Here is a 15,479-nt window from a genome sequence, read left to right as displayed (position 1 = left end):
CTTTAACCAGTCAACAAAATCAGAAGTACTTTGGCCACATGGTGAAATTAATATGTACCTAACATTTATCTGTGTTGATAAAGGAGTTCACTGTATAGGACTAGTACATCATTGTGGGCATCCAGTGTATTCATCATGGTATCGGCATTTGTAGCAAGTTTTTTCGTTAGTATCCAAATAAAGTTAGAAAGCTTTGTATTATGACAACACTAGCCTCAAATAAACAAAATAGAACCAACATACAAGTGTATGCAATCCCTTAGTAAGAATTAGTACACAACCCACTGCACAAAAATACCATATTTAACAATATCTACAGTTTTGATGCTTTTGATTCCTTAAGAAACAGCAGCAATCAGCGCTGTAATCAGTGTGTTGTGTCAATTCACTGGCTCTTGTGTCTGTGCGTTTAACCTCTGTCTGATTACCAGGGCTTGTTTTAGCTGAAATTCTCTCTCCCTCTGAACCACTCAGACACTTAAGACTGATTCCAGCTTCTATAACCAAGTCCTCGAGGAGTGCTCTTATGTCAGCATGTTTTTACCCAATCATACAGCTGAGCGGAATGAAAAAGGCCAAGGCAAAGCTGAAGCTATAAAGATGCACTGCATACAGTACTTCTAAAGGACTGGTATTGAAATGTGAAGTGAACATCTATTACAACTGTATTATATTGCCAATGAGATCCCCCATATGAGATTTTGTCCTATTAAAAACTAATTGTAAATTGCAATTAGTTTTAGCTCTTGTGTGTAAGCCATTGTTGTCGTAACAAACTAACAAATCAAATTCTTCATACTAGTATTTTCCCTTGCCATTAGGTGTGAACGATGTTGACAGATGTTTTTTTTCCCCTAACAATATTTTAACAACAGTCTATAATTTATCTAACAATAATCAGAAGTCCAACAGAAATGAGCGAAACATGTCTTTAAATATATTAGTTGAGGTTTATATCAGAGAAATGTGAAAGGACTGTAAAATGACCCACAAAAGTGCATATATGACATAATAAAATATAAGGTTATGCCCTTCTTTGAAAGATTACAATGTAATATGGGCTACATTTTAATCAATTCTTTCTGCATCATTTTTTAGTGATAGTAGTGATTTATTAGTATGATGTATCCAATATTATTAATGTTGAATGTATTCAAAACAACATTCACAGTACTATCAATACTGCCCACCTTTACTTGTCATATTTTTCTGCTCCTGTGCTCCCTGTGCTAATATGGTTATATTTGAACACAACCGTCTTTACATGATTTTTCCTTCAGCTTGCATACTATTGTTTCAGAGTTTTACCTTGAGATGAAATGATGGTGCTGATGACCTTGCAAACAAAACATTCACAATTAAAAGGTCTGTGCTCCTGCAATCATGATACAATAGGAACATGATGCACTTATATTTGTGGGTAACTGATTCAAGAATGTGATTTACGGACCTAGTGTAACTAGTGTGTGTGCAGAGTGTGTGAATTTTTTCTTTGTGCACAGGCTCTCCTAACGAGGGGACTGTCAGCCAGTGGGTCATCAGAGCTCATTAGAAGTGCAGCTTACACTTCAAACCCCTTTACCCCCCACAACCGTCACCACATGAACTCTCTCTCTCTCACACACACGCACACACACACCCCCACAGACAAGCACATATACACTCACACACCCACATTCACACACATCCACACATCCACACATCCACACATCCACACTCAGACACACACGTACACACAGACACATACATGCACACTTTATGCATCCTAAAGCCAATCGTGACTACTTAGCAAACTTTAAACTACACTCTAACCCTAACCTTTTTTAATCCATATCTGAATTTTAAACGATGTTGTTGATATAAAATTGGTATAGAATAACGAATTTATGTCATGGGAACCTAGTTTTGTCCCCATAAAGTGAGTGTGTCTACAGAGTTTAGCCCCCACATTCAGATAAATACCCACGCACACACACACGTCCCTCTTGCTCTCTTGATACAAAGCCCCCTCTGTTTATGGACATAACTGCATGAGAAGCAAAAAGGGTAAAAGGCCTAACGACCGGAAGAAAAGGTGGGCTGAGAGAGGGAGAGGGAGAGAGAGAGAGGGACAGATAGAGAGAGAGAGAGAGAGAGAGAGAGGGGGAGGGACAGATAGAGAGAGAGAGCGAGAGAGAGAGACAGAGACAGAGAGAGACACAGAGAGAGAGAGACAGAGACACAGAGAGAGACAGAGAGAGAGGGACAGATAGAGAGAGACAAAGAGAGAGAGAGAGAGAGAGAGACAGAGAGAGGGAGAGAAAGGGACAGACAGAGAGAGACAGACAGAGAGAGACACAGAGAGAGAGAGAGAGCTTGGTAATTGTTTCATGGCAAATTAATGGCTGACATAACGGGCGGGTTTGGGCATGCATTGTGTTGCATGATCAATGTCTTATCAGTGTTCAGAAGAAGCTGCAGCAGTAATAGAAAACTAATAATGAAAATCACAGCCTGAATAGTAATCAACAGGGTCCAAAGACTGCAACAATTTAGGCAATATAACACTGATATTGAAGTTTGGTGTCACAATCATCATGGCCAAAATAATTGCGATTAATGGTGATAACATGATAATTATTAAAGTTGCTGCTAAATGTTATGGATATGAATAATTACAATCTTAATATTATGAGTAAGTTCCATACTAATGTAACGTAAAATGTTATAGAATTGTACTTTGTTATAAGTGAAAATAACAATGCTCCAGAAGAGATCATCAGGAGAAGTAGCTTTTTTCCTGCACATTCTGGAGATATAAAGACGAGTATCACGATTATACAAAATGTTCCATGAATATTGTCTACCCCTCACTTTAAACAATATTATTGTTTATTGTCCCTATCTATTGCCAATACTATTGCGTGAAGATGGATATTTTACAGGTTACAGGTCATTTCTCTAACTATACTAACTAACACTAGTTTAAACCTCTATAAACTTACGTTAATTTATGTATGAATAAATCTAAACGCTAAAGGATATGTTTAAATTATGCACTGGGAACTTAATATTGATTTTAAAAGTAAATCATCACACTATCAGAGAACAGATATTTTGTTTCATGTGCACAAGCATATCAAAAACAATTCACATGTTTTATTTTCTTTTTTGAATGTCAGTTTCCCTGTGCATTCATTGCTATAGCCACATCTTAAGATCTGCTGAACTGATGCCAGTGATTCGATATACCCACAAAACTGCAGAAATGTTTGCCTTTCCTCAGATTGCTATCTCACAAAAAAGAGCGACTGTTTTGAATCATCCCGACAAAAAACAAAACATCTGAATCTGTCAATTTAGTCTTAAGAAGCTACAGTGGATAAAACAGATGCAAAAAATAAATATAAATCTAAGCTGTTCAAATCATAACCAAAAACCTGCAGCTTCTGTGGCCACTTAGGTCCAGTGCGGAACGTTCATTATGTCCTACGAATATAAAAAAAAAATATAGAGTCTATACTGTACCTACAAGTTGTGTATTTGAACAAATTGCTATCATGCAAAACTGGGAATTGCCTCAATGATTTCATTGTGTTTAACCATGATAGCAATCACTTGTACAGTTCTTTCTAAGAGTACTACAATGACCACAGCAGGCAAACTATTTATAGATGTTATTAAGTTTAACTAAATAGATACATTGTTAAGGAAAACTCATGTTTCTCAAGTGACTAGATACAGAGTTTGTACTTGCGGCAAAGCAACTATTCTTATAATGATGGACAATGAACGCAGTCAGCAGAAATACTGGTAAAAGAACCCAAATTGTAACAAATAGCTAAACTTTAAAGTAAAGAGTTTGTTTCTTGTATACTAAACATAATAGGTTAACATCAAGAGTAGGTTTGTCTAAATACTTCTAGCTACTAGGTTTAGATAAACAAAGTAGTATATGGAAAGTATAGTAGTTGCTTCAAAGATCTATTGTAGTTAGGACTGTGAAGTCTATTTTACTCGAGCTGGAGATTCAATCATTTCTAATTGTTTCCAATGATCAGCTAGGGTCTTTTTAAATGATAGACTTCTGCCAGTAAAGTAAAAGCACATCATTTTTTGTGTGTTAAGGCTGTCTTGTTTATGTACAGAAAATTTACAATGGAATGCAATTTTATTTGCTTTTGATAAGACAAAATAAAACAAAAAACATGATCAGTCAATACAAGGAAAAACATAGTGATTATTTAAATTATGTGTTTGTCGCCCAGTCCTAATGGAAGTCAGATCAATCCATGCAAAAGCTAAGTGCCAATAATAAATGGTATTGTGTAAATGTGAAATTATAACAAACTAAGAAAGGACATTTAGTTAAACTTTAAATACAAAAACGCAAAGTACTGGTTGTAGAGAGGTTCTACGATGACACCATTTTATTTGAAAAATACTCCTCAAAGTTCTGACTGAGTGGCAGAACTATGGGCAGCTTAACTGTGTTTCTTTGTTTTTTATTGGCTCATTTTTGTCCGTGGAGCTGTTGTTTTTACCCCACAGTAATTATTTCCTCAACACACAGACTCAGAAACTTGTCATTTAGGGAGAGAAAGATTCAGTTCAACTGTGTATGATGACAAGTCTGTATCAATGATGGTTGCGTTAGTTAGCCTGTGTCCCTGATGTTTCAGTTCACTATTTTTTACTACTGTTGACTTGATGTTCTTGTTTTAGAGTCAGAGACAGATTAAATATTTAGCAGAGTTGTAGACTTTAATATTTGTCATTAAACTGTAGCAGCTCTTTCACATTTTAGATGTGTTTTGAGGTTTTACAGAAGAAAATGCCATTACTCACCATTGACACTAATAAAGTTCCCAAGGTTGTGATGCCATCTGCATAACCTCTATTGCACAAGCTATGATTTTCTGTACGTTGCCACGGTGATGCTAGCGGAGGCCTTGACATGTCATATGAAACCCATGAGCCACTATATGGTGCATGGGAGGCTTGAATATGAGCACTGCAGTAAGTGTGTATGGATGGTGACTAGGGGTCTCGGTGTACAGCATGTGTACTCTAACCCTTACTGTTAAGTCTTACCTCCAGGTCGTCTAAGGAGCGGGTCAGGCTGAGGCGTTTGGAGCGGCCAAAGGAGCGGCGAGCGGAGGAGCGCTGGGGCAGAGGAGGAAAACCCATGGTCAGGCCACGAAACCGACTCCCCTGAAGCAGACAACAGCAAGAAATGTGATGTGGGTAGAAAAAACAATGAAACCATTTCCCTATTTCAATTGTTGGTTATTTATTTTTAATATGTTTCCAGAATGACTGGAGTAAATTGGCCATTAAGATCTGATGAAAAATAGCGATGTGTCTAAAAACGCATTTTTCTGTCTTGATCACAAGAATCCAATTTCTCAAGCACACACTTGTCATTGGCACTTGACCCTCGGTAAACTACCGTTTTTCAAGACTGACCCTTGGGTGCTGAGCTGCAACATAGATACCACATCTAAAGTACTGTCATCACATTGATGATGTATATTTTTGTTTTTATGATGAAAAAAATCTTAAGATTAAAGAGCTTCAGTCATTAATCTCTGGTGAGGACTAGCGATGACTCAACAAGTGTGAATCAATAAATCAATAAAAATATACATTTCTGTAGATCAATTCAAAGTAAAATGCATACACTATAGATTTAGAGACAATTAACATGTAATAGGTTATTTCATACTTGATAATACTAGATAATTTCTCAATTATTTTAAAAGTTCAGTAACTGATATTGATCTGAAATATACTTTCCCAGTACAATGCATACAACCTTTTGTGTAATAATATGAATGTTAAGCATCATTTATTATTATATATTATATTATACTAACAACAAAAACAAGGAACATCTGAAAAACATGTTTTGGTCCAAGCACATATGACTTTTACAACCATCTTATGTTTATTTTACTGACACAAATACATCTTTAGTCTCGATTCTGGCCTGAAGCCTGTCTCACACGCATGCCTCTTCAAGACTCTTCACCACTGCAATGATAAATTCCACATGTTACACACAGGCATGTACAGTCCTGTGATTTGCCCTACAGTGACGACTTTAACTTTCAGATTCCCATCTCCAAAATAGACTCTGACAATGGACACTTGGAACAATACTACTTGGACGTTTCATTTGTTTTCATAATGATAATGACTGACTTCTAAACTTGTGTTAACTTGATGTAATTCTCAGTGGTTGTGGAGATTAAAGTATCTGGTAGCTGTTACATGACACCATAAACCTGGGTCTGAAATTAATGCTCATTAGTCACTGCCTCATCAGGATTTATTGCCTGGTGCCACCTGAATGTGACGTAACCACAGAGAAGGATGCTGTAAACAGACAGAGCTACATTTTGTTATAACAATGTAGTAAACAGTTGGTATTAGTAATGATTAAAGATTTAAAGGAGATTCTATCATTAGGGGCACATTGCATGTTTTAAAAGTGTTGAAATTACTATTTTGTCAACTGAGTAACAGCAACTATTGACACTTCATGATGTCAAAGTAACACACTTATGAGATCACATTTGTTTAAAGTTTTTTGTCCTTTTGGCACTGGCTGTAGTGTGTTTTGGTGACAGACTTAAAATTCTCAACAGTATTTTTTTTATTTTTTTTATGCAGTACAAGCAAATATTTCAGGAATTACAGCCCCAAAAAGATCCAAATTATATGGGAAACTGGGTAATGTTATCCATTGTGATATCTATAGTCTGTTGAACATGAATGGAAAAGTTTTAACACTTTGGATAAGGCAAGAAAAATGTATGTATCTTCCAAAAAACTAAATCTCACTAATGTCAACTGGGTAATGTTAATTTTATAATGGGGTCTATGGGAATGTTACCCAGCTGGCGCATTACCCAGTTGACATTTTATAACATTTTAGGGTGTTGTTCTTTTCATAGAGCTCAAATTACTCCTACATTACTTAGAACATTTTCTTGGAATTAAGATCTTTCCATTCCTATGGGCAATTTTGAAAATCAGTGTAATTCTACACAATTACATGCATTATCCAGCTGATGTCTAAAATGTTTTGAGGCTTGCTACGGAGTAAAACAGGATGATTTTTTTCAAAGAACTGGGTTAAACCTGAGCAATCTCTTTTCAAATATGACTCCAGAGGCTGAGGCTTCACTGTGGTGTTGAGTTTGTGACTTTAGAGTGAACCATTGTAGAGCTACAAGGGATTATCCTAGCTGACAAATTTTTGACAAATTTTTGTCAATTTATCATTGCTTCAACAACACAGCTATACAGTTGATTAATACAGTCAGCAAACATGTGTGTACACTGGTGTATGAATGTGTGAGTAGTTCCTTGATGTAAAGCACCTTGAAGGTGGAAAAGCGCTATATGAAAATGTGACCATTACATGAAATGTAATTACCTACAAATCAAGTTCAGTTCAGTAACTTCTGGATATGTGTACAAAGGAACAGCAACTGAATCAAATAAAACAAATTCCAAAAGTTGTAATTTTTAGCTGATAGCATCATCGTGTACACAAAGCAAAATCCATCTCAATGGGTTGAGTTTGTGTAAGGGTGTAAATCACTGGTTTTGTCACAATACAATTTGTATAGGGTCATAGAACTCACAATACAGTGTTTGTATATGTATGTAATCAATATTTTATAAGTTATTTAACAACTTATAAAACTTTAGAGCCCAAGGAGGAAAGAATGTCCTTGACTTCCCACTAGCTTTCCTCCTATAATATGCATGACCCAGAAGTACTTATTTCTGGGCCAATACTTTAAATAATAAATTTGATTAATCAATGTAGATTGTAGTGCATCAATTGCTTCTACAATCTTAAAGCATCTTTCAGTAAAATTAAGAGAAGTAACAGTATGAGATGTAGATTTTGTTTTGGTGAAAAAGATAGAAAGTGATTTTTTTTTTTTTTTTTTTCAATGAAACTATTCTTCTGTTCTTCCAAACCATTCTTTATTGTTCTCACCAATGGCATGCACTGGCCTCACTAAAACAGGAAGTGTGAGTGGAGTCCAGCTGACTCGCGAGTAATTATGAGAGCAGCCGGGCTCCGACACGTGTTGAATGTGATGTGGGGCTGATTAGAGGCAGGTCTGGTTTCTTCAGGAGATGACCAGTGGTGTTGCCTAGATACTGACTCTGCATGTGCTGCTGATGTGTCTGAGTCTGATACTCGCGCTGACAAGGCCTTGCAAAAACAAGTGATAATTAAACAGAGTCCTACATGACCACTCTGTGACATTTTAATGAGTCAAGGTGAGAAAGTCTCTCTCTTTTTTTTTTCTTTTTTAAGATGATGGGTACAAGCAAACGAGTAAGGAAATGTTGAGTATGAGAAAAAAAAATCTGAATTTAAAAATGATCATTTGAATTATATATTATTAAAAAAGGTCAACAGATAACAATAACGTATTAGCCTTAAATATACACTCAAAGTAGCTTCTGTAATTTTTGTAGACACAGCTGCCTTGGGGTTGACTGGTGGAAGCAAGGCTGCAAATCTGCCCCTGCCAATCACTCAGTCATACACACACGTACCATATTCATACATTAGGCAGGTAAACTAGTTGAAGTCTCCCTGTGGTCTCTCATCCTAGTACTAACTAGGCCCAACCTGGCTGAGATCAAACGAGATCTTATTTGACAAAATTTTGAACAATTACGTAGTGGGAGCTGAAGACGATTGTTGAACAAAAGGACTTGGACCACAGATAGTAGTTGACTGGCTAAAATCTATACGCATCATTCCACCATAGAATCTTCTGATCATAACTAATCAAACTATAAAGAAGATAAAGGGCATCTCCAGTAGATTTTAATTATCTGAGTCCAAAAAAAGACTTGAAAAATGTGAGCTAATTTAAGAGCAATATTTGGGTAGTGAAATAGTGCCACCATATGGTAAAGATGGATATAGAGCCAATAGAAGTGAAAAAGGAAAAATGTTTTTTAAGTGCCAAAAACCAAGTGTTCAACTGCACGCTCTCATTTAAATGAGCTAAGATTGATATAATACTGCTCCATGTAATTAAAAAAACAATTAATTCTAACATATTTTGTACTCACACTCATGGTGTGTTTGTCCACACCATGACATTTGTGTGTCTTTGTCTTATTCACATTTTATGGGCAATGCTTCAGCCAAAATTGTAAAAGCCAAAAGTAAAATCTGTTAACTGGACTAAAAGTTGTAGACCTGAACAACAGAGGGATTACACAGACATCTTCAGCCAAAATTCAACACTTGAACATACACAAGGCATCTACATGGTCAATCTACATAGTGTTTTGATATGCATCTTAATTTTGTTTTATTATTGTATATATTTAGCAATAATGTATACTATTTTATAAAATTATGCAAGTTTATTCTAGGCATCTTGATACAAATTGTTTGTAAGAATCAGATGTCAGCATATTTCTTTGTGAGGGCATTGGATTTGAAATACCGGCGGCACGGTGGCTAGAGTGACAACACTCATGCCTCACAGCAAGAGGGTTTGGTTCGATCCCCGGGTCACCAGGCCTTTCTGTGTGGAGTTTTTCATGTTTCTCCCCGTGCCTGGATGGGTTTCCTCCGGGTACTCCGGTTTCCCCCATCAACCAAAACATGAACGCCCTTCGAGACAACTGTTGTTGTGATTTTGGGCGTTACAAAAATAAATGAATTGAATTGAAATACATGATTTGAGCTTCTCCAATATTTAGTATAAGGGTTGGCCGATACTTACAAAAACTAAAATCTCAATATATTTTGGGAGTATCTCGATCACGATATTCAGACTATATTATTATTAGTAGTATTCCTGTACATGTGTTGGTTAAGGTTTCAAATACTGCAAAAAAGTGTTAAATTAACCACAAAAGTGCAGAAATATCAACTCTTTTTGCAGCTGATTGCAAATTTTTAAACTGTATACTTGATATATTGTAATTTTCTCCTAAATATAATAAAAATACAGTTCAGAAGTAGTCCATCATCCTTTTACAAAGTTTCAAAACTGTGCTCCTCCACTGTCCCTGAGAGAGCAGGGGGAAACAGGTGGTTTTCAGGTGGTGGCAGATGCTGGCCCTGTGCATAATGCATGATCTGATACTGGAGCGGTGGGATAAATAAGTTATTCTAAGTCTGAGCCAGGCTGAATCTGCCATTATTTCATATTAGTGGCTTTCTCTTTCTCTAGGTGAGCGAGGTCGGAGGTGAGAGAGTGGGGACAAACACAGATAGATTTATAGCTTCAATAAAGTGTGGTCTCGGACAGAGAGGAGCCAGAGTAAATTTCCACAGCAGTGCTGTGTGATGGGGGACGCGCTCTACAGCTCAGTCTTCTCATCTTGGAGTCACTTTTAACACAACTCCACCAAAAACCCTCAGTCCACAAACTCACACACCATCTTCCATTTCACTATCATACAAATGTGGTGCTCCAAATACAAGAGATTACAAAAACAGAAAAGAAACAAGGGCAACGCAAAAATAAAATTGTTTTAAACAATGTATTTCAGTACTTGTGTAGTACCTCAGCCAAAACTTACCTTTTTCTCTCCTTCTTTGATGTTCCCTCGTTTCTTATCTCTATCCCCTCTGTCAGCCGCAGGTCTGTCCCTGTCACCAAACAGTTTCTTAGCCCACTCATCTTTCTGAGCAGCCAGCCGGTGGCTGTGGGGCTGTGGTGGAGGAGGCGGAGGTGGCAGGTGGTCCCCAGGGGCCAGTGGGGCTCTGTAGCGGTCAGCTGGGATCTTACTCATGGGTGGGGGCAGGGTGCTACAGTTGGCTGAAGACCATCCGTCTGTGGACTCCGCATAGGACTCCTGGTCGCTGCTCAGGCCGAGGTGGTGCTGCTGCCGCCAGTCTCTCAGCACATGGACTGGTAGCCATCGTTGAGGCTCCGCCCCTCCTCCCACAGCCCCTCCCACAGCTCCTCCCCGTATCCCTGTGGAGAAGTGATGTGGGTGGACCCCTCTTCGTGACATTTCATGGTGCGACAGGGGCAGCGGGTGAGGGAGGTCTGCCAGGTAGGAATCATGGCGATAGTGACCGTTCCTCAGAGCCACAGGAGGGGGTGGAGGGGGGTGTGCAGCTGTTCCAAGGGTGGGGCTCCAGGCCTGCTGAGAGGACGGGGGGCTATCCCAGTGACGGGGTCCCGGAACATAGTTGTTGGCAGGAGGCCCCCCAAGGTCGACTAACAGCACCCTGTTGCTCTTCTCCTCAGGTAGAAAGTTGCCGATGCCGCTGTCACTGTTGCTGCTTGTGCTGTGGTTTTGTTGGGCGTCATTGTCAGGATCATGAAAAGCTCTTGCCCTCACACCTTCAATATTGTCTCCCATGTCTCGATACAGGACAGAAACAAACTGCAGAAGAGGTTGAGAGCTGGGAGGAAACTCAAGGCAGCCTCCCGTGTCAGGGTCTGGGGTGCACTCGAAGCCAAACCTGCAGGCAACACTCAGGTGAACCTGCAGGGAAGGAGTAAGTACAAAAAAACTAAGTAAGAAAAACATTAAGAAATATACAATATACTAGTGATATAAACCAGAATGTAAATAGATATCTTACCTGGTGCTGGCAGAGCTCTGGATCCACAATAAAAACATGACAAGATGTCCTCAAACCACTCTCATCATCTCTGTTAGTGTTAAAGTATGTGTCATCCTGGTCGTCTGAGGCCTGCATTGTGACCAGCCCAAAGAATCTGCGATCGTCTGGACAACATGCACTGAAGGCCAGTTTTTCTGCGGGATACGTGGCCAAGACCTGTCCCCTGTCGCTGCACAGGCGGACACTGTCATGCATAACCTGGGAAAGCACAGGACAGATACATTATTGTACAAAACTTTTTAAAAATCTAACTAATTGACTGCTAGCATGCATTCAGAAGTGCTAGACTATGGCTATAGCGCAATAAGAACATTTTGCAGTGTACAAGTTGTATTATCATTGAGAATATTGAATGCGTTTTATGAAAAAAATACATGTAACCCAAACCCTCTAACCTTTCCTCAAACTGTGGTATACAGCCCTAATTTAAACCGGGTTCAGCTCTAGTTTAGACCTGAAATAGTTTTAGATATTAGTCGAAATGTTTTACACCTGGTTTGAATCTGGTGGTACTTGTTAGGCCAAATATTATTGTAGGTGGTAGTTGTGAAAGGTTTGAGAACACCTAACCTTAATTACAGTGGAATTAGATGTTATTATAAGGTGCAGAGTGAAGAGTAGCATTAACAAAGTCTGACAAAAAAATCTTTGATTAAGTAAATAAAGTATATATTGGTTGAAGTTGTTGAGTAGAAACAAGCTATTTTTTTTTTTTCATGGCCAATGCTGATACCAATTGTTTAGAATCCAGAAAAAAAAGGCTGATAAGATCTGCCTGTATTTTTGGACTGATATGTAGGGCCAATTTATGTATTTTAAATTAACCACAAATTTATTACAAATTCATCCATAACCCATTTTTTTTAACCAGAAAAATAGGAGAGCAGTGCAATCATGTTTCGTGCTCTTCACACTAAAGTGTTCAAATTGAGCATTATGCATATTCTTTAGGCGGCAGGTCAGCCAAAACAAAATATCATCCTCTGCAGGAGATTAAAGGCTGATAGACGAGACTCTGAAAAGTGCAAATAGTAGCCCCATATATCGCCGAAGTAATATACTGGTCTATCTCTACTGTAGATGTAGATGTAGATGTGGTGTGTGCTATAAACTTGAAAGCACAGTGAATAGTGAATTAGACATACCTTCATCATTACCAAAGAGTGAATCTTTTGCTCAGCCCGAAGTCGTCTCATGCTCCCTCTGATGGCCTGTAAACTGTCATTCTCTAAACTAGCCCCTGTAGATGCTAGTTCAATGGATCCAAGATATCCAACAATCATCCCTACATTTAGGATGCCCTCATTTGACTCTAGGCCTAAGTCCCCTCCGTCTCCCACATCCCCCTCTTGCTGATGGAGGTGAAGATGTCTGAAGTCTGCATCCAGGAAAAAGGCATCGTCATTGACAACCTGGGCCATCTCTTCCTCAGACAGTAGGTTTGGGTTGCTATGAGAACGTGGGCGATAAGGGGGATACTCGGGATCAGAGAGTGGATGTGGCTTGGATGCAGATGTGACCCTCTCTTTGTCTGAACTGCTAGATGAGTGGCTGGAATTTTCAAAAATCATGTTGAAAATCCCCCCAGATTGCAGCTCAGCTACTACCTTCTCTGCTCTGTTTATGCCCATGGTTTTTGCATCCACTTTGGGCTTGTACCAACCAGCTCTGGCCCCGGACCTGCTACTATTGTTATTGTTGTTTATGCTGTTATCATAGAAATAGTCCAACTCGTCATCACTGGAGCAGGAGTCCACAAAAGCTGCTGCCATATTACTGCTGCTGTGATGCCGGCTACCTGCATTGCGTTGGTGATGGTGTCTTTTTGGTCTTTCTCCCTCTGCAATGACCAACTTCAAAACACCAGAACAGCGGCCGATGAGTTTGACCACATCTTCATGGGAAGCTTTAGAAACATTGATGTCATTTACAGAAAGAATGTAGTCTCCTGATCGCAGTCCTACATAGTCTGCTGGGCTGCCCTTAAGGATACAGCTAAGGACACAGGGACTTTGACCTGACAGAGTAAAACCATACCCACTTCTTCCTCTGGCCACCTCTACAGCCCGGATACGCCCCTGTTGACACGGAGGAGGCAGGTTGAACCCACGCCTCTTAGATGATGTGTCCATTTGTCTAAACATTGTGCCAAATGTTGTGATATACTTCTGTCAAGACATGTCCTCACATTATCCTGGTCTTTGACTGAGTGCTGATGAAAACAGTAAAGCTCAGATGAAAAGCTCAGCCGTAATTCTTGCGTGGCTGGGATATCAGTAACATCACGGTGCTATCCAGCCTTACAAGCCAGCAGTGTGCCTGTCAACACAATGAAAATGATTAAAGCATTTATGTCATAACCCTGTTCATAAGCTATGAAATTGATTGGGGACTATTCTTTCCAAATATGAACTGAATTAAATTAAAAAGGGCAGAAGCAACACCATGTAGAAATAAATGTACAATATATATTTATATTTCAAGGCTGGTCCATAATCACACAATAGCATGCTGGTGATTAATATTAGCAATGTTAATTTTACTTGGCCTCCCATCTCAATTTAACATTATATGAATATTGTGATCTGCTTCGATTATCTATTAACCAGCAGTTCTATCTAACAAGTAGTTAGGCGTTTTACAAATACAGTAAAGATGGCAGATAGAGGTGTGATTGAAGTGGGATATGAAGAACACGAGGTAGATCAGTGGGCGGAGTCTTAAGGTGCGCACACCTGAGTTCTGTCATTCTGCGGTGACACGAGCCTACCGACCAAATCTGACAGCTGTTTGACAGGTTAATAGTCCTTTGTCTGTTACCGTTGTAGTTCGTTTGGTGCATTATTGTAAGCAAACGCAGCAAGTTACATGCAGTGCAGCCAGCCAATGCAACAGGAAATACGTTAGCAAAGATAATCGGCTAGCAAATTAGCTCAAAACAGCAAAATATGAACTCATCCTAAATGTTAAAGACTGGCGTCAAAGTATCGCTAAACGCCCGCGTGCTTCAAATGAATATATGCGCCTTAGCTTGTCCATAACTTCACTTTTAAAAACTTTTTGGTATAACTTACTTTACTACGTGCAACCAACCCTGCTAAAATCTTAGTCCCGCCCCTCGCATCCCGAAATCTGGAATGTCGGTCTGTTGCCACGGTAACGGAAATGTACACAGACTTTTTGAAGCTGCTATTGGCTAACCGCGCCGTCAATCAAACCCATGAACAGTTATGTGGATAAATTGAGAAAAGTTAGCTTGAGGTACCACAAATAAAAAAGTATCGCCTGTCACAAATTCAACAGGTGGAAAACTTAGATTTCACCATTTTAACAAGAATAGTACCAGCGATAGTAAATTCATTAGACCATGCATTGATTAGATTAGAGCAACATGACATGGACAAAAGACACCAAAGAATGGGGACAGCTGGCTGGAATAAAGAGTTGTACAAAGCTGTAACTAGGAGGAAGATGGGGTCTTCATGTTTTGTCAAAGATGTTTGGTGAAGCAAGTCAGCTAGCAACAGACTAAAACTTACTTTTCTGCATCCGGTCGTGATGTCGGTCGTGCCGTGTCCATAGTTTTGTAGCCAAGGTTAGTAAGGTAAACTCAGAGGCGATGGGTAAACAAAAGAAAAGGCTGCTTGCTGCACCATCTGGCGAAGTAGCCTTAAGAGGACGACTGGAGGAGAGGGAGGTGCTCAGAATCAGAGCTACTCTGGAGAGGAAGCGTCTCTGTTTAGGGGTAAATCAATTAGGGAGTCTATTACACACTGCTTACTCCAGCCAATAGTTTTCTCAGAGATGAATTTTGGACTAAAAAGAACAATCAGGCTGACTGGATAAA

General features: G+C 39.1%; 1 protein-coding gene across 3 annotated transcripts in view; it reads right to left on the bottom strand.

Moving 5' to 3' along the window:
• Nucleotides 1–15,296, bottom strand: part of rgs12b (regulator of G protein signaling 12b) — a 40,951-nt gene extending 25,655 nt beyond the window's left edge. The window contains exons 1-5 of one of the 3 annotated variants that reach the window (XM_033972645.2): nt 15,172–15,296; nt 12,778–13,951; nt 11,591–11,830; nt 10,573–11,490; nt 5,074–5,193 (exon numbers count right to left, since the gene is read on the bottom strand). In XM_033972645.2, the coding sequence (XP_033828536.1) occupies nt 5,074–5,193; nt 10,573–11,490; nt 11,591–11,830; nt 12,778–13,776 (2,277 nt within the window). In that variant the 5' untranslated portion in view covers nt 13,777–13,951; nt 15,172–15,296. Of the gene's footprint in view, nt 1–5,073; nt 5,194–10,572; nt 11,491–11,590; nt 11,831–12,777; nt 13,952–14,706; nt 14,742–15,171 lie in introns of those variants that run through there. The other 2 variants (XM_033972579.2, XM_055221334.1) reach the window with 2 other exon arrangements.
• Nucleotides 15,297–15,479: the final 183 nt, after the last annotated feature.

Source organism: Periophthalmus magnuspinnatus, chromosome 1 (assembly GCF_009829125.3).
Source record: "Periophthalmus magnuspinnatus isolate fPerMag1 chromosome 1, fPerMag1.2.pri, whole genome shotgun sequence".
In the NCBI taxonomy this organism is placed as follows: Eukaryota; Metazoa; Chordata; class Actinopteri; order Gobiiformes; family Gobiidae; genus Periophthalmus; species Periophthalmus magnuspinnatus.
Note: the sequence above shows the minus strand (reverse complement) of the source record. Positions and strands in the feature narration are given on the sequence as shown.